Source organism: Drosophila sulfurigaster, chromosome 2R, assembly GCF_023558435.1.
Source record: "Drosophila sulfurigaster albostrigata strain 15112-1811.04 chromosome 2R, ASM2355843v2, whole genome shotgun sequence".
Classification (NCBI taxonomy): Eukaryota; Metazoa; Arthropoda; class Insecta; order Diptera; family Drosophilidae; genus Drosophila; species Drosophila sulfurigaster.
The window spans coordinates 29,862,419-29,880,060 of NC_084882.1; the positions used below are offsets into that span (position 1 = coordinate 29,862,419).

The 17,642-nt window shown below is 40.9% G+C and overlaps 2 protein-coding genes across 8 annotated transcripts in view; one reads left to right on the forward strand and one right to left on the reverse strand.

Moving 5' to 3' along the window:
- The window catches only part of LOC133839644 (uncharacterized), a 109,678-nt gene that overhangs the window by 58,949 nt on the left and 33,087 nt on the right, over positions 1–17,642 (forward strand). The window lies entirely within an intron of this gene.
- LOC133839647 (serine/threonine-protein phosphatase 2A regulatory subunit B'' subunit gamma-like) lies at positions 15,855–17,623 on the reverse strand. Of its 2 annotated transcripts, none has more exons than XM_062271282.1 (3): positions 16,536–17,623; positions 16,259–16,480; positions 15,855–16,188 (listed from the first exon to the last, which is right to left on the reverse strand). In XM_062271282.1, exons 1-3 carry the CDS (start codon positions 17,544–17,546, stop codon positions 16,153–16,155), a joined length of 1,269 nt encoding a protein of 422 aa, XP_062127266.1. In that variant the 5' UTR covers positions 17,547–17,623; the 3' UTR covers positions 15,855–16,152. The 2 variants fall into 2 exon arrangements, with proteins under 2 accessions (XP_062127266.1, XP_062127265.1); XM_062271281.1 differs by having other exon boundaries at positions 16,263–16,480; positions 16,536–17,622.

Genomic DNA, 17,642 nt, shown 5'->3' on the forward strand with positions numbered 1-17,642 from the left:
ACAACTAAAACAACAACACTAACAACAAATTGCGTGTTGTCGTTTTTTATATCCTTTTTGGTAGAGCAATACCCTGTAATAGATGAATATTTTCAGCATATGCTTTGCTATAAAAGAGTTAATTAGAAAAAGGATTGGCACAAATAAAAGCTTCAATATTTTATGCAAATTTGTTATTCAGCGAAAAATTGATAAAGAAATTTGTTTAAAGTGAAATAAAAATCAAGGACGGAGCCGGTTTAGTCTTAAATAAAAGCCTTTTTAATTTAGCTTAATGTTGAGTTATGTATATTGATCCAACATATTTGATACTTGAGTTCGTAGTACACTTTTATTACACATTTATTTTACGTAGTTCCACAAACATTTAAAAAATATTGGTTTTGTTTGATATTACTATAGTTTAACTGTTATATAGTTTATCTATTTATAATCTAATGTTTTTTTTTAAAGTGAAACTTATTTTAAAAGAACTATTTTTATATGTTTCCCTTATTTTCCTCTGTTTCTTCTAGGGATTATTGTTTTCTACTTTGAATTTAATAAACTACAGGGTATTTGACTCCCTTGAATGTAATCCATATTATGTGTCCACACATCATCTGAATGTTTTGGGTTGTACGCAGTAGTTGGCAACCCTTTCGGACTGAATTTGTTGCTTTCATTTTGAGCTTCCGACTGCCATGAAATATGTAGCTTTGTTTTTTATTCCATATGAACCCATGCATGGCTTTAACTCGGCACTCTTCACTCTCTTTCTCTCTCTCTCTCTCTCTCTGTATATATGTGTATACTATGTATATTTTGTATTTGTGTTTGTGCCTTTCAATTGTCGCAAAGTCATGCAGAACGTATATAAATATAAGAGTGTGTGTGCGTGTGTTTGTGTACAAACACAGAGCAAAAATTTAATTTAAATTTGTACATCAAATTTTAACATAAATTTTTAAACATGCACAAATCGAAAAAAATGGAGATGACAGAGAGAGAGAGAGAGATGGAGAAAAAATCGCATGCATTACGAGCAGCATTCGTTGGGAGTGAACAAAAAAATGAGAAGAGAAAAGAACTTGTTATTTATTTAAAAAGCAAGCATATAAAAATTGTATAGTTTAATCATTCATATGGCCATTTATGCGGTGTGACAATCGCATGCCATTCAATGACATAATAAAGTGAAACCTTTGACATGTCGAAAATCTCAGTTAACTTTACGACACATGGCATTAATTGGTCTGCCAGGGGTGTTAACTATCTAAGAGAGAGAGAGAGAGAGAGCAATGATGATAGTCCGTTAAAAGTTTCGCCTTTTACTAGATTGGGTGTTTGTAATTCGAACCTCAGACCCAGAAGTTTCGGTGTCACTGAATCGGTTGCCATGACGGCTTACGCAAAAACTTTTACAAAGTGATTATTATTGTATGAAAAGTTAGCCCTAGTCTAGCTTTTGGTCATAAAAAGAGAAGAGTCAACTCTTGGCTGTAGGGCCATGCATATGTACGTGTATGTGTTGTGGTTACATATGTAATACGAAAAAACAAAAAAAAAAAAACAAAAAAACTTATGGCACACAAAAGTTGTTGGTTGGTAAATTTTCATGCAAACTATTTGGCAACTAAACTTACACGTTGATGACAACAAGAACAACAAGAACACGAGATCTGTAAATACTGTGACGATATCGTGCACTAACACCAATTAAAACTCATTTAACATCAGGCTTTTGCATCAGCACGTGTTGAGAGTGAACTTATTTCTCTTTCTGGCCTGGTCAAAATGGGTTCAAGTGTTGCCGCAGTTCAAAAGTGAGTGAAACGTGTTGTTGTTTTGCGGTTAGTTTGCTGACAGACTCACTAAATGAGTTGGCCCCAAAAAAGAAAGAAAATAAAGAATGCTACACTCGATTATGCTCGACTGGAAGATACCAGATACCCAGATACTAGGAAAATACCAAAATATACCAAAGGCTTTATATGGTATGTCGATATAAGATAATCGTTACCCATTTCTAAGAATATACTAAATCAATATATCGATTAATACTAAAAATATACCAACGCCTATATTGATATAACAATTCAAAATATACCAAAATAATTTGCCTCTTACATATATTGTCTGAAAGCACAACTTTATAGAATACTAATATATACCGAAGACTGTATTTGGTATTTTGATATACTATTACGTTTAAAATATACCAAATTAATTTGCCTCTTACATATATTGTCCGAAAGCACAACTTTATAAAAAACTAAAATATACCGAAGAATGTATGTGGTATATTGATATACTGAAATAATCTTCCTCTTACATATATTGTCTGAAGGCACAACGTTATAAAATACTAAAATACACCAAAGACTATATTTGGTATATTGATATACTATTACGTTCAAAATATACCAAAATAATATGCTTGCTTCATTCATTTGCCGGAGGCACAAAGTTATAGTAGCCTTCTACTCTACGGGTAGCGGGTATAAAAAGAAAAGTTTGCTTGAACTACTTAACATGCTTGTGGCAAGAACAATCAGCTGCCAATTGAAAAGTCACCTTCTGCTCCGCTTGGCACTTTTGCATAAACTATGACAAAGGCAGCCTTGACCATCCAAACATTCCAACAGCTTTTACCAATTGAAATGTCTTCACTGGCAGAGCAAAAGTTAAAGGCAAAGCCAAAGACGAGAGCGGCAAAGTGGCCATTACTCTAATTAACCTTATTTCATTCTCAATTACAAGTGCAAAGAAAAAAAAAAAACAACAAGAAACAACCTACAAACAAACCAAAGAACATCCAAAAAGGGAAAACAACAACAAGAGCAGTGGGGGAAAATAAGTTGGTAAAACAAGAGGAAAACAAAGCAATACAATTGCCTTAAAACATAATTGTTATTTTGCACCATTTTCCCTTTTGATTCGGCATTCGCGTTCGTTCGTTGCCGTTGCCGTTGCCGTTGCCGACTTTTGGGCGCAGCCAAAAGGCAAATTAAGTTTTTGCTCTAATTTAGTCTGACGCACGCCACGGACAAGAACAACAACAACAACAGCAACAACAATAACAAAGACTTTGGTTTTATTTTTAAGACGCAGCCGCTTTTCTTTAGCTTAATTTACCATTTTTCACTCTTATCGCGCCCCGCTTTTCGTGCAGCAAACTCAGATAGAGTGCGTGTGGCACGACCAGCAAAGAGAAAGAGAAAAACACAGAGAACTGGAGAGGGGGAGGGAAAGGGAACGCCTTGGCGATTGGTGGGCGGCCATAAAAGTCATGGCAGCCGCGGCAAATGGAAAGCAGTTGGACCTGATTCTGTTTCTGTTTCTCCATTTGTGTGAGTCTGAGTCTGAGTCTCTGGCACTGGCAGCTGCCTTAAAGTTTAAGCTGCAAGCGTAACAATAATTTAATGCGACGCTTAAATTGTTTGTAAAATGTTCAACAACCGCGCAACGTTGCCGCTCGCTGGTTTCGCCAGTTGCCCAACTCTGGAGTCGTATGCCAAAGTTAAAAAGTGGAAAAGTTTTCTTTTCTATTTAACGTAATTTGCCTTCATTTGCGCCACCTTCTACGTCACTTGCCGCACTCTCTCTCCCTCTCTTGTTGACTGGGCAGCAGCTTCCATGACTTCCTCTAGAGATACTTACTTGCTGTTTGGCATATGTTGCTCTTGTCTCATAATCTGCCATATTCTTGTGCCATGTGCTTTTCCGCTTTTGTTTTTCTTGCTGTCGCTGTGGCTGTTGCTGTTCCTCTCGTTGTTGTTGTTGTTATTGTTGTCGTGGCTGTCGTGGCTGTCGTGACTGTGTCACTCCCCTTGTGTGACAACAAGCGAGCTAGAGAAACTTCCAGCGTTGAGCAACATTTTGGTTTATTTTTCTTCACATTTTTTTCCTCTTGTCTTTTTTTGCGCTTTCATTTTTGTGGTTAAGCAAATGTTTAACAAACCAAATCGCAGATTTGCATTTTATGTTTTCCTCTTGGCTGAAGGAAAATCAGGCGCTGCCACTTTTATAGCCCCAACTGTTTGCTGTTTATTGTTGCCGTCGCTGTTGCTCCTTGTGCTGCCTTTTCTGCTTGGATAAGCGCTGCTTTAATGCTACTAATCGGGCTTAGAATCAAAAGATGCTTAACACTGGCAAACCAAAATGCTCCTCTCGACTAGATTTCATCAATTATCTCATAGATGGATAGCAGAGAGAGAGAGAGAGGGAAGATGGAGATTAAATTGCGAGTTGTTGTTTAAGGCTTGTGGTTTAGCTTGTAAGCCGCTTAGCTAAACGACTATGGGCTCTGCTTTCAAACTGTGTATTAGAATCCTTTGAACTGATGTTCGTTCGTTCCGTTGCAATCTGATTATTTGATTTTGTGTTATTTGCTTTATTTCTCTATCCTTTTCGTTTTGCTGTTGTGTTATTTACACACAACTCAACGTCGAACAGTCTGACGACATTCGTTGCCGAAGACAAATTATTGACACGCTTAACACACACACAGAGAGAACAGGACAATAGATTCATTGTCGTGTGTTATGCCTGCGAGGCATGAGTATGAAAACATTTTCACTTATTTGCTCGAAATTGGATAACAATCGAACTGAAATTGGATCTCACTCATTTTTGTATACACTTCGAGTGGCGAGAGCGTTGCATTGTTTTGCTTTTAACTGCCTTTCCTTGCCAGCCAGCACATAAAACATTTTCCGGCTATTTGCTGCCTCCCTCCCAGCTTGCCACAAGCTCCACTCCGCTCCGCTCCCCATCCGGTCAATTGGTGGCGATTTCAGTGTCTTCCCCCCCCTCTGGCAGCCCGCGTTGTTCTCTCCCTCTTATTATCGTAATAGAATTTGCCAAATTGAGGTTGAAATGCTTTCGGCCTTCCCTTGCCACTTGGCATCCGTTTATCGTTTGATTGTTTGTTTGCCAGTTTGCTTGTTTGCCTCTTCCTTTCCCTTCTCTCATCTGCCCCTTCATCCTTCACTCGTTTGCTGCTCACGGTTTTTGCTGGTCTTCGGTATCGGTTTCGGTTTCGGGTTTTTTTGGTTTGCTTTCTGCCGCTTCGCAGTTCACTTGATTGTTTGCTTATTTTGGCCAGGCTCGACGCTTATCAATTGCCGTTTTTATTGGCATTTTAGCTTCGACGTCGTCGTTCGTTTATTGAGTACGAACAAAAAAAAACAAACAGCGAAAGGAAAAGAATTCATTGCCTACTTCTGGGCGCACGCCTGTTAAAACTGCTTACGAAGCGTAGAATATTGAGAGCCCTTTGAAGATATCGCTGAGTGCCCACTGTCCTATCGCTGAGTGTACCCTCTTCTCCCTTTACCTATCATTAATTTAATTGTTTATTTTGTGGTAATTGTTTGCCTAGCGGTAAGAGTTTTGCCCCTCGTGTAGAATTATGATTTATTGTCTGTTGATTGACTGCATGGCTAGCTGTGTGTGTGTCTATATATATACATCACTAACAATTAAGTTGTCCCTTTTTTCTGTTGTACTTTAAGCTAAACATATCTTCACACGTTTGCAGTAATTACTGTAAAACAAACACAAGGTCACCATGCAAGTGCGGTGCGTGTTTGTAAACTCTAAAAACAACGAAAAACGAAAAACGAGGGGAGCAATGTCATTGTGTATATGTGTCACGTCCAGCTGGGGTGATGACGACTGCGACGACCTTTGGTCAATAGGCCAACTCATCATAAATACAAAAGCGGCGCTGCCTAAGTGAAAGTGTTGGAAAGGGAAAGCGAGAGTGAGAGCGAGCGCAGCGTCTGCGTAACATGAACTTTTTGCACCACAACATCATTGTTTTTTGCGGCTTTTGGTTTGGCAAAGAATGCCACACAACACACAGTCAGAAAGAGAGATAGTCACGGCACACACGCATGGGAATTAAGGCTTTAGCGCTTGTTTTGTTTCTAGGCAATTCGAGTCACTTAATCTTGCACTGCGAGAAACAGCATTCGCAATGTTGCCTCCATTTCTAGCTCTGACTTTTTCCCCTATGACTGCGCTTAATCAACTTTTGCTCAGTGTAGCCTTGTGTCGCAGTCGCAGCCCGTTTGCGTTGTCAGTGGCCATAAAACTGTTGTTTACTGTTGTTTGGCTGCCGCCGCTTTGCTGCTTGTTGCCATTTGTGTTGCATGTGTTCCACTCGGTTTGCCGCTTGTTGTTGCACACAATTTCAGGGATTCAGGCTGGTGTCATGTAGTACAAAGTTTTGGTGTCGAAGTTTAATTAGAGCGTTAATAAAATGTAAAGTGCTTGGCATTCAATTTCAATATTTCAACTGAATAACATGGAATTACACTCAATTAGTAAGAGGTAAAAAATCTCTGGCATCTCACAGAACGACAGTTGGCATAGCTCAAAGTGGATACATATCTAAACAGAAACAGAGAGAGGGAGATAGAGATAGAGACTTACACACACTTGCTGACATTGACATTTGGCCTAATGCTTTGCCGTGCTTCAATTGAGTCATACTTTGTGCACTGACAAGCCAGACAGACAGACAAACAGACAAGCAGAGAGAGAGTAGAGAGTAGACAGCAGACAGGCAAGTAGTCAGTCAATGAGTAGGGCTTTTGAGTGGAAGCAATCGGTATAAATTATTATGTCAACTCATGACAGTGGAGGCAACTGCCAGCCAGCTGGACCCAAGCTGACCCGTCATTCTTTCATCCCCATTCCCCAAACTCTCCATGAATTAGTTTTGACACGCAGCAGGCCAGAGACAAGGGCCAGACACCTCCTGAAGTAGCACTACTCATGTCGCAGTGTATACCTCTGTGTATCGATCTATAATTAAGATAAGCCCCAGCTCGACTGGTGGCACACGGCTTCATTATGCCCATTACTCGACTCTGTGTGTTGGCCACTGGGTCAGCAGTCAGTGGTCAGCAGTGAGATAGCAGTTGTGTTATTTGTTTATGAAATTGACCCGCGATTATCGCTGCATACAAAGCGTTGTGGTAACGGCCCATAAATTACACGCTATAGTCATGGGAGTCGATTGAGTTGAGTTGCGCTGAGTTGAGTGAGCACCGAACACTTGGGGGCGTGGCAAAATATCGAAAGCCATTGCAACTTAAACGTTTTGTAAACTCAAATACTCGACACGTGTGCAGCTGCATTTGACTGTTGGCACACACACACAAAAAAAAGTTTCGTAAATGTAAGTATAAAACTTTCGAATTGACAATAAATGCCAGCAAGCTGCATGCGGTTTGAGTGGAGTGCCAGAGGGGGGAAAAGGGGAGAGACGTATTCAAAGTGTTTCTCACTGTTTTCTGAATAGAGTCAAGCATATGCATGGCACTCTAGTTGGAGATAAAGCCCGCAGCATGCAGCGAGTGAGGGAGGGAACAAAAAAAATAGGATCTGTTTGGCACTTAGTTGCTTGAAAGTTGCCTAAAGTTGTGAGGCGAAGGGAGAAGAAGAGGCAAACCTTTTATGGCAATGCCAGACAAAAGCAGACGAAAATTCAATGAGCTGCAAAAAGCAGCTAAAGTTCCTGCTGCCAGATTTACGCCAAGAAGAAAAATGCCAGGCAACACGACAGTCAGCCAGCCAGCTAGGCAGCCCGGCAGCTGCGGGCAGTCAACAAGGCGAACAAGGCGAATCTGAAACTTGCTACCTGCAACTTGCAACCTGCATCCTGTAACTACAAAAATATATATAGTATAAAAAAAATACTATATATAGTGTATACGCTTTATAGATGTGCTGCAACTTGAGTTGACTGCGTCTGCGGTCTGCGACTTTTGCAGCAAACGCCAGACAAATTGCGCTCGTAAATGCTTTAAATCGCAACACTCGCTTCGCTTCGCATCCGCATCTCGTCGCGTCGCCACCCACAAAGCCAAAATTGAAGTTGAGCAAGAAAAACGCGGTCGCTTTAAGCGAGCGGCAAACAAAAGTTGCGAACAACAACAACAAAAAAACTATAGAATGAAGCGTGCAAAAAATGGCTGAGCGTGTTAAGAAAAATGTTTTCGTAAGCTGCGAACAAATGCGCGACAATATTTTTGCTGCCACTTGCCACTGCCACTCCACTTCACTTCACTTTACGCAGCAGCAGCATCAGCAGCAGTGGCAGCCACAAGATCTCAAGGCACAGCCAATGCTCCCAAACTTAAGTGTGTTTGTGTGTGTTTGCCAAGCGTCAAGATATCCTGCTATCAACATTGGAAAATTAAAGTTTTAAATTTAGAAATATGAGACATTAAAGCTAAATAAATGTAATACAAAATTTAATGTAAAACTTTTAGCATAATTTTGACATACAAATATTTGCCAAGAGCTATACATTTTGGAATTCAAAAGGGATATTTCAATTGCATTATAATTTGAATGTCAATAACACAAATTTGAAAATATTAAATATATAGAATAAGCAGTGTATAAAAAAATTTTTATAAATATTTAATATTTAGTCTTTCGACTAAAGACTAAAGTTAATATTAAATGCAAGATAGACAACTAAATCTTCACTTAATTCCTTTCAAGTTCGTAATATTAGATTATGCGAACTTATAATTAAAATATAATATCAATAATTGCTTCGTAATTTTTTTCTAAACTAAATTTTAAAATATTTAAAAATAAATGCATTATTTGCAGCTTGTTATCCACAAATTTTTTACTCTATCAAATATATTTAAATTGTGCATAGTTATTTAAAACATTAATTGGATTTGAGCTGCAACCTTTGCTTCACTTTTTCATAATACATTATCAACATACATACATAGTTGTAAGGTCTTTCCCAAGCCAATATACCCTCGCTACCCTGTGTAGCTAACGAGTATAATGATGCCGACTGTCGACTCAGTGCTGGTTTTGCGGGGGAAGCTGCCTCAGTGTCGGATTCAACGAGAGCACCTTTGGCAGCGGTGAAAGAAAAGCGAACGCCTTTGTTGTAGAACAAAAACGGGAAATGCTACAAGCAACGCGCTGCTCAACTCCCCCCTTCCTTTCTCTGTCGCCCTCTCCACCTTGTGGATGTTGCATGTAGCAAGTAGCAAGCTCGTCGTGTCGCTGTTTTTGCCTCTTTGGAGGTTGGCTTGATAACCCAAGCCGAAACCGATTGCCACTTAAAACCTTATGGCCACACTCTTGAACCATGCACCACTTGGGGCCACTCGAGTGTGTGTCTGTGCCTCTCCCCCCTCTCTCCCCTTCCCTCTTTCCTTGTCGAGTATGAGTTCAAGTTTCAGTGGGAGTATGTGTGTGTGTGTGTGTGTGGCGCTCGCAAGGTGTCAAAATGTTAAGTTAATACAAAGACCTGACTTTGGTGTCGACTTTTAACTTTCAACAGTTGCCATTGCCATTGCAATAGGATTTTTCTTTTTCTTTTTCTTATTTTTTTTTGCTTACTTTTCTTGCCAAACGTGTGAAATTTTTCAATTTGTAATGTTAGTTTTTGCCGAGGACTTCGGTAGCATGATCTAATGACCTCTTTCGTGTGACATTAAGACAACATTAGAGTCGAGTCGAGCAACGCCTCAATTCCGCAGCACAAAGTAAGTTGTTGAAAACTTGTGCAAACTTTAAATGCCAAAATGAAATTGGAAAATGGTAAATTGAAACGGCAAAGGTCAGTGTCAGTGACTGTCAGCGAACTGATAACGTCTGATAGTCGAGCATAAATTCAATATTCGCTGACGCAACGCTAATTGTAAGGTGTGCAAAGTGTGCCTCAAAAATAAGCCGAGAAAAGCACTTTAATTAATTAAAAAAAGAAAAGTTTACAAAGTAAATGACAAAATGGTCGCAATGGCAAACGATATGAATCCTTTTCAAGGACGAGGACGACGCTGGAAATCGAAACGACAAACAAAAGTCCGGAATTAGATGATTCGTTTGTTCGTTCGTTTTGTTACCAAGTATTATTGTTAAATTTCACTTTTTATTTTCATCTTTCCCTTTTTTTTGCTTTACCCTGTGTTGGTTGTTGTTTTCCTTTTGCCGTAAATGATTTATGCCAAGTTGGCAGCCCAGGCTGGCAGGCTGGCAGTCTGACCGTCTGGCAGGCTGGCAGTCTGGCAGTCCGACTTCCCGGCAACACTGATAGGCTGTAGGCTGGACAAATGGCTGTGGGAATTGTCGCATACTCCCTTACACTTTAATGCTGCTGTGTTATGAATAATAACTTGTGACTGCTTTTTGTTTCTGCCTGAGCTGCTGTAGTGCGTTTCGTTCTCTACTTTCTCTCTCTCTCTCCTCTCTTTCTTTCATTTTTTCGAAGCTGACGCCGAGCTTTGAATATTTTACGCAGGCATAAATAATTTACAACAATGAACGAAGCACACGTTACACAAAAAAGGGATAAAGCATAAGGCAGAGAGTCGCATAAAAAAAAAGAACGTACACAGCGAACACAGAACAAAAGTGAGAGCGAAGAATGCAAAAAGATAAGAATAAAAATTTATATTTTCTAAACACAGATGTTAGGGCGCGGGGAACGAGTAACTGGAACATTAGAGAGCGGGCGGTACAGTGGGAATGGAACATGTCACAGGGTCGCTCGCTCTGCTCGCAAAAATGTTGTCCTCTTTTTTTCGGATTTTTTCTTCTTTTTTTTTTGCCGACACTTGACATATGTGCCGGCTTTTGACCTCTTTCGTGGCAAGTGCGACAAGTATGAGACGGAAGTGGGAAGTGCGGGGGAGTGAGGGGCGGAGTGACACGCCTATGATATGTGCGGCTCGTAAATGAGGAGACGACGCCAGACCCAAAACATTTGGCAGACGACTGAGGAAATGTAAATGCTCAACTGTTTGTTGTCTTTGGCTCTGAATACAAGCGTATTCGTTTGTGTTTACAGTGAGTGATGGCGGCTCAAAGGAATGTCAACACGTAAAGCCTACACGCACACTCACACACACACAAACACACACACTGCTTATTCATTCACACACGCTTGCGTTGAGAATTTCACTTTGACTTAACAAATAGAAAATCATTTATTCTGCATACGCAGTTTTCGTCCCTGACAGCGTTCAACCTCCCTCTCCCTCTCCCTCTCCACCCCTCCGGCACCTCCTCGTGGAAAATTGTTTCCTCCCTAACGCGTTTCGATTTCAGCAGCAGGAGCAACAGCAAAGAGTCTCGACGAATGGGGTCTCTGTGATTTCCGGCTCCAGTTTTCCGCCTTCGGCCCATCGAGCTGTGAGATTTATGCGCATTTTGCATATTTTCTTTGTGCTTCATTCAAAGCCAGCAAAAATGGCCCATCAAGTCAAGTCAGAGCGAGTCAACTTGGCAGTCTGTGAGGGAGTCAAACGATGACAAAGGGGGAGGAGAGGGGAGGAGAGGGAGAGAGAGGAGACGGAAAACTCGCTCAATTTTCATTGCGCGACTTTTATGACTTTGTCTGCTGCTGTTTTTGGCTTTTATCGAATGCAAATTGTTTTGTAATAATGTAATCGAATCTTTATCAACTCTGTTTATTAATGTGTTTATTCTTCATTTTGATTTCGATAATTGAAATTGACAAGAACAATAACAGAGCGAATGCTAATAGATCAATTACATTTGGGATTTAAGACTGTTCTTATGGGAAGAATTACAATTTCTTATTTAGTAATTAAATATACATTTTAGATACTTGAAATATATATGATACTTACTTCTTATATAAATTCTTATCATTACAAATTTATCTCATTTTTATCAAGATTACAAACGCTGTTTTTTTAAGTCTGTTTCTTTTATATCCACTTTCCAACTTTTTATTACACAATTTGTATTCATTTTATGCATTCGCCAAGAAATCATAAAAAAGTGCTAAGCAAAGAGCAAATGTTTCACAATTACTACAAAGTCAGATAAAATCTGAGTTCAGATCTTAAAGCAGCTTATTTACATTAGCCCAATAATCAACAAGAATTGTAAAAGGCAAAGAAAAATTTGTGTGGATTTATTTCAAAATTTATTGAAAACAATAAAAAAGAAGCTGAGCGAGAAAGACAGAGAGAGAGAGAGAGAGACAACTTGGACACTTGTGATGACAATAATAATAATAATAATGGCATTTTCACTTAATTGACCATAATACGCAGAAAGGACCTAGCGAGTGAAATATCCTTCGCCATGCCATCGAGTAACGAATAAACAGATTTTTGCCAACAGCCTTCAGCTTCAGCAGCCAATGTATTGGATCGGCCATTAAAAAGCCCTTGGCGATATTTTACAATGTTGTTGTCGTTGTTATTTTTGTTGTTGTTGTTGTTGGTGTCATTCTTGTCGTTAAATGTTGTTGTTGTTGTTGTTGTTCGGAATTGTTGTTGTTGAAATTGTTGTTGTCATTGCTGCGAACTCTTGGGAGTTTCGTCCAAGGCCTTGGTGCGAAGTGAAGTTCGTATTTTATGTACAAGTATTTAAATTTAAATGCCGACAGCGACAATGCTGTCACAATGTGCTGACCTATAAATTAAATCAAATGAAATAATTTCTGGTTGCAAATTGTTGCTGGCTCAAATATCAGATTTTGGCTGCAAGGCAAGAAACAATTTAATGCAAAGTACATTATCAAATAAATAATCGATTCACTTGGCTTAAAATAGTTGACCATTTGACTATAAAATTGTAGATTATTTTGATGTGCCTAAGTGAACTTTAATGTCTGCTGCTTTATTCATGTTTAGCAAGAATAAAACTTTATATGATTGTTCTTTTCATCTCTCTATCTGTGTATTAGTAATTGGTAATTGACCCATATTTCAAAAAATGTTCCCCATTCATATCAAAGTTATTGTAAATTGCGAAAGCAATTCTCATGGTTGTTACGACCTGAACTTGAACCAGAATATGACGTTGCCATGGCAAGCCGTTAAATAAATACGAATAGGAATAAGAGTATGAGTTTTGGGTTTGAATTTGAGAATGTGTATGGAGAGAGAGAGAGAGTAGAGAGTCCAAAGCTTTGGTATGCTAATGAAGTGCATGGGAATGTGGCCAATGGTCTGCGCCTGGCCAAAAACATGAGGCGGAGCTAGTTAGTGGCCATTGCTGTTGCTGTTGCTGTTGCCATTGCCGTTGCCATGGCCGTTACTGTTGCCAGTTTTGTTGGCCACACTCTGCATATTAATGGACCGGGGCAATGTCAACAGCAGGCAGCAGGCAAGCAGGCAACAGCGAGAAGGGCGAGCGCACGAAACAACCAAATCCACTTCATGACCGAAAATTAGTTTTTAACCCACAAAATAATCCCAAATGACATAAGATGACTCTCCGCCACACTCTCTCCACACGAACAAAAGCCAAGCCGGAACATAGCAAACATTTCACAGTTACTTCGCCTCCTCGAGTCCCAAGTCCTCGTCTCCTCATTCTCTTCATTCTCTGCGTCGTCTCCTAGCCACAGTCTCTTGGCGGAAGTTGTAAAGCTGCCATTTCTCGGCCATGTTTTTGCTGTCGTTGTTGTTGTTGTAGTTGTTGTAGTTATTGCTACTGTTGTCGCTGCTGTTGATTGTTGTTATTGTTGTTACTGTTGTGGTGGGTCCGGGTCCGGGTCCGGGTCCGACTCTTTTTGGCTTACGGGCAATGGTGAAGCGCCAACAATTCGCGAGCTCGTAATGCGGTCGTTTTACAGCATTGTTGTTGCTGCTGCTTCTGCTGTTGCTGTTATTCTTGTTATTGGCCTCGTTGAGTGTTATTGTTGTTGTTGAGCAAGCGCATTTGTTGTATTAACTTTTTTCCAAGTGACGTGAATGGCAGCAACGGCCACTGCAACGCAATCCTACCTCGCTTTTTCCACTTTTCCTCCTTCTCTCTACTCTCACTCTCCTGCTCTTCATCATCTCCATGGCCCATGTGGCCATAATTTATTAAAGCCTGCACCAGAGTGCTCTCCAGTCGAGCGGCCGCCCCCGGCACACAATTGAAATTTAAGCAGCAACTGCTGACGAGGTGGGAATGGGGAGAGAGAGAGCGAGAAGCAGCAGCAGCCAAGGCATGGCTAAGTTGCAGAAAATGCGAAACATTGACTCTGGTCTGCAGCAGCAGCAGCAGCAGCCACAGTTCCTTCAGTTCGATCGGCAAAATGGTAATCGAAAAATGCGCTGAAGAAGCGCAGCAAAGAGCCCACAGCGCTGGGCAAAGAAAGGAGCAGAAGAAAAAGGAGAAGGAGCAGTAGTTGCTGAAGGAACAGCAGCAGCAATTGCAGGAGCAGCAACAGCAGCAACTAGGAGTAAATGCCTTTGCTGCTTTGCTTTGCTTTCTTGGCTCCGACTCCTTTTGCTTGCTTTGCTTTGCTCTGTGCTGCTGCTCGCTCTCCTCTTTCTTTTTTTTTTGGTTTTTTGTGGCAGTCAAAGTTTGGCCGCCGACACGGAAAACTTTTTGGCTGGAAAATAATTCATGAAACATGGCGGCAACATGCGAACGCGAAAACGCGAACGAGAAAGCGGCGAAACGGCGAAATTTTTGTGCCCAATCCGAATCTGATTGTGACACAAACGAATTGTTCTGGTTGTCGCCGTTACCACTTGCCACGCCCCCGCTGCCCCTCCCTTCCTTTTTCAATACTTCTTCCTACTGTTTGGTCAGGTCGCAGTTTTTTTTTTTTTGTTTTTGGAGGGGCTTTCGCATATTTATGTGCCTATTTTTTTGTTGTTCTTGTTGTATTCTTGTATTTTGTTTTCTATGTAACCATTCGAGTGTCTCGTTGCCCCACCCACTGCCCACTCCCTACCGCCTCCTCACTTCTTCAGGCTGCTTGGCATGCAAATTTATGGTGTGTCCCGAAACAATTGTTATTGTGTTTTGCAACTTTTGCTTGATTTGTGTTTTTTAAGTGATTTCGAATGGGTCGCATGGGGCTCGAATAATCGGGCCGTCGACGACTATTTCTGTGTGTGTGTGTGTGTGTCCGGCCAGCTGCCGTTGATAATTTCTGGCCTGTCATGAGAGCCAGAGACGCATGTACAACAACAACTCGCAACTCACAACTGCCAACTGCAACTTACAACTACGCTAACTCCTACTAAGCGTCCAATAACCATAAAACACTTTCGGGATACCAAAGGGGCAGGCAACAGTTGCAACTCGCAACTTGCAACTGCAATTTTCGTGAGGCATTTTATTTATTTGTATTTCCGCAAACGATTCGAGTGCCGTGGCTGCCACAAAACTTTTGACTGTCCGGAATGTGCCACACAGTCAGTGTGCTGCTATTGTTGTTGCCACACAGTTGTTACCGCTGGCAGTAGGCCACTTCCTGCAAAATAGGGTAACTTTTGCTCGAGCTGCATGCATTCGTGCATTTTTGAAGGCATTTCTTTTGCTTTCCTTAGTGACCTCGCCCCCTGCCACTCGCTGCTGCTCTTCCTGTTTGCCACTCTCCGGCTTGCAATATGCAAACGGTCATTTCGTTAATGAGCGCGGGGAGGGAGCAAGAACACAGCTGCAGCAAGCAGCAAGCAGCTACAACTTTTGCTCGGCATCCGGCGGATGGACAGTGGCAAGTGCAAGAGTCTGCCACCGAAAATTGGGGAGAAGAGAGGAAGAGAGAGAGAGAGAGTGAATACAGCAGCCAGCCAAGCGAGTTGCTGCCACCCCAAAAAGCAGAGTCTATCTGACTATCTGTCTGACTGTCTGACTGTCTGTCTGTTTTGGTTGGTAGAGTGAATGACTTGGTTTATTTGTACGTAATGAAATGAAATTGAAATGAATGTTTTATAAACCGCTGCCGAGTTAGAGCAGAGTCCCCACAAAACTGGCAGACTCATAAAATGATTATAATCTCCGTTGTGGGCAGCAGCAGCAACCGCAGCATTACTTGTAACTTCACTTAAGCATAGAACTATGCAGATTTCATGCAAATCATAAATGTCAAAAATAAGATTGCAACATGCATAATTATGAACAAATTTAATGCACAGAAAACTAACAAAATTTTGGGTGTAGTTATTATTAGTTAAATAAATCCGCATTGAAAACTTACACATGCATAACCAAGTGATGTAAGTAATCTGTGTGATGTTGTTTGTCGTCGTCGCTTCGTGGCGATTTTAATTAAATTTCACTTAATGGTGTCGTGGCATTTACTGGCTGGTTGCTGATGCTGCTGCTGATGTTGCTGTGGCATGCACCCATTAAACATTCTGCGGATCGTTGTTGTGGTTCTCGTAAGCCCAGAATTTATGAAATTCAATTAATATGGACACCACAGTCTCGCCCTGTCCGCTGCACAGTAGAACAGAAAAACGGAAAGAGGAATGCGTTTAAAATGACAATTGAAAAGCAGCAAACACACCAACCAATTGTGCAAATCCTGCAGAGTTATTTTCGTTGACTCCTTCGGCTTGACCATGTCGAAAATCTCATTCTTAATATCCTCGAAATTAACAGCTTCATCACTGTAAGCCGCAAGCTGTTCCTGTATCCCCTTGAAGAAGTGGCACAATGTTTGAGCTGTTAAAAAGCCAGCGTTCTGCACGTCCAGCATGCGAAATAAATAGTGTAAGCCTTGAGGTGTCTAAGCTGAGAAATTAGCAAGGAATTTACTATACTAAATTAATGTCCCTTCTCACCTGTCTATTGTCTAGTGCTAACGCAAAGTCAATAAAAGATTTATAGTCCAATTCGCCATCATAAGTATGCGATTCTTCGAATACGCGATCCAAAAATGCAGAGCTAAGCGTACCAGAGCCAAAGCTGGCCAATTCCTGTTTGCTCAGCAAACCATTGCGATCGGAATCTAAGTTGAGATAACTGTCATAAATGCCCAGCACAGCGGGCATAGAAAAATGATTAGTTGTGCTTCCCTCCTCTCCCTCCTTAACCACCTTGCGCAGCTCCATCAGTTCGTTTATCATTCCTGAAGTTACCATATCGCGAATGCGTATACGCCCCGTTCGCAAGCGATCGAGAAAGAAGAAAAATCTCTTGATCACAGTGCAAACATAAAACTTTTGAAACGCTGGCTGCATCGAGTCGCATATTTGCGGCAATGTGGGTATGAGATCCATCAAATAGTTCTCCAAATCGAACTCCCGCAAGTAACCCTGACCAACTTCATCATAGAAGGAGAGTCCAATGCGACACTTCGTCGTCCACACTTTCCGCACTGCATAATTGTAAATTGTGACGATTTCCACGAAGCCTAAATAAGGCGATTCACTAAGCAAATAAGCAAAGAGACGAGTTGTTAAATAGTTGCGACACTTTTCCCCAACCATCGATTGCAATTTGCAGTAATCATTGTAGTTGATCAACTCAAGTTTTCTGGCCGTGATCTCTGTAATATGTTGCTTTAAGTGTTGCCAAAGTTGCTGCAGCTCTTCGTCATTGAGTTGTTCGTCCGCTTGGCGTTGTAGGAAAACCGAATGCGCCTCTTTGCGTAGTAAATTTCTTAATCGATCATCTGGCGGCGGCGGCACCCAAAAGAATTGTGGTATGTGGGCATAAGAAGAATGCTTTGGCTGAGCACGTTCCTGCAGCGGTTGGTGCTCATCAAACTGCTTAAGTTCTTCAGCGGAAATGGGACGTGTGGACACCTTAAGATTAGCGAACTCTTCTACAAACTCTGGATCCAATTCCATAATGTTTAAAAGAGTTTATTTACTATACTTGTGATTATTTTGAGTTTATAAGTATGAAATTTAAAACAAGGAATAATATTGAATTTATATTTATTT

Bases quoted from the DNA above. Each gene is read 5' to 3' on its own strand.
- LOC133839647 (XM_062271281.1), bottom strand. From the start codon at position 17,546: ATGGAATTGGATCCAGAGTTTGTAGAAGAGTTCGCTAATCTTAAGGTG. The intron at 16,481-16,535 runs GTGAGAAGGGAC...TTCTCAGCTTAG, and splicing joins TAGCACTAGACAATAGACAG to ACACCTCAAGGCTTACACTA. The intron at 16,189-16,262 runs GTTGGTGTGTTT...TCTACTGTGCAG, and splicing joins CTGCAGGATTTGCACAATTG to CGGACAGGGCGAGACTGTGG.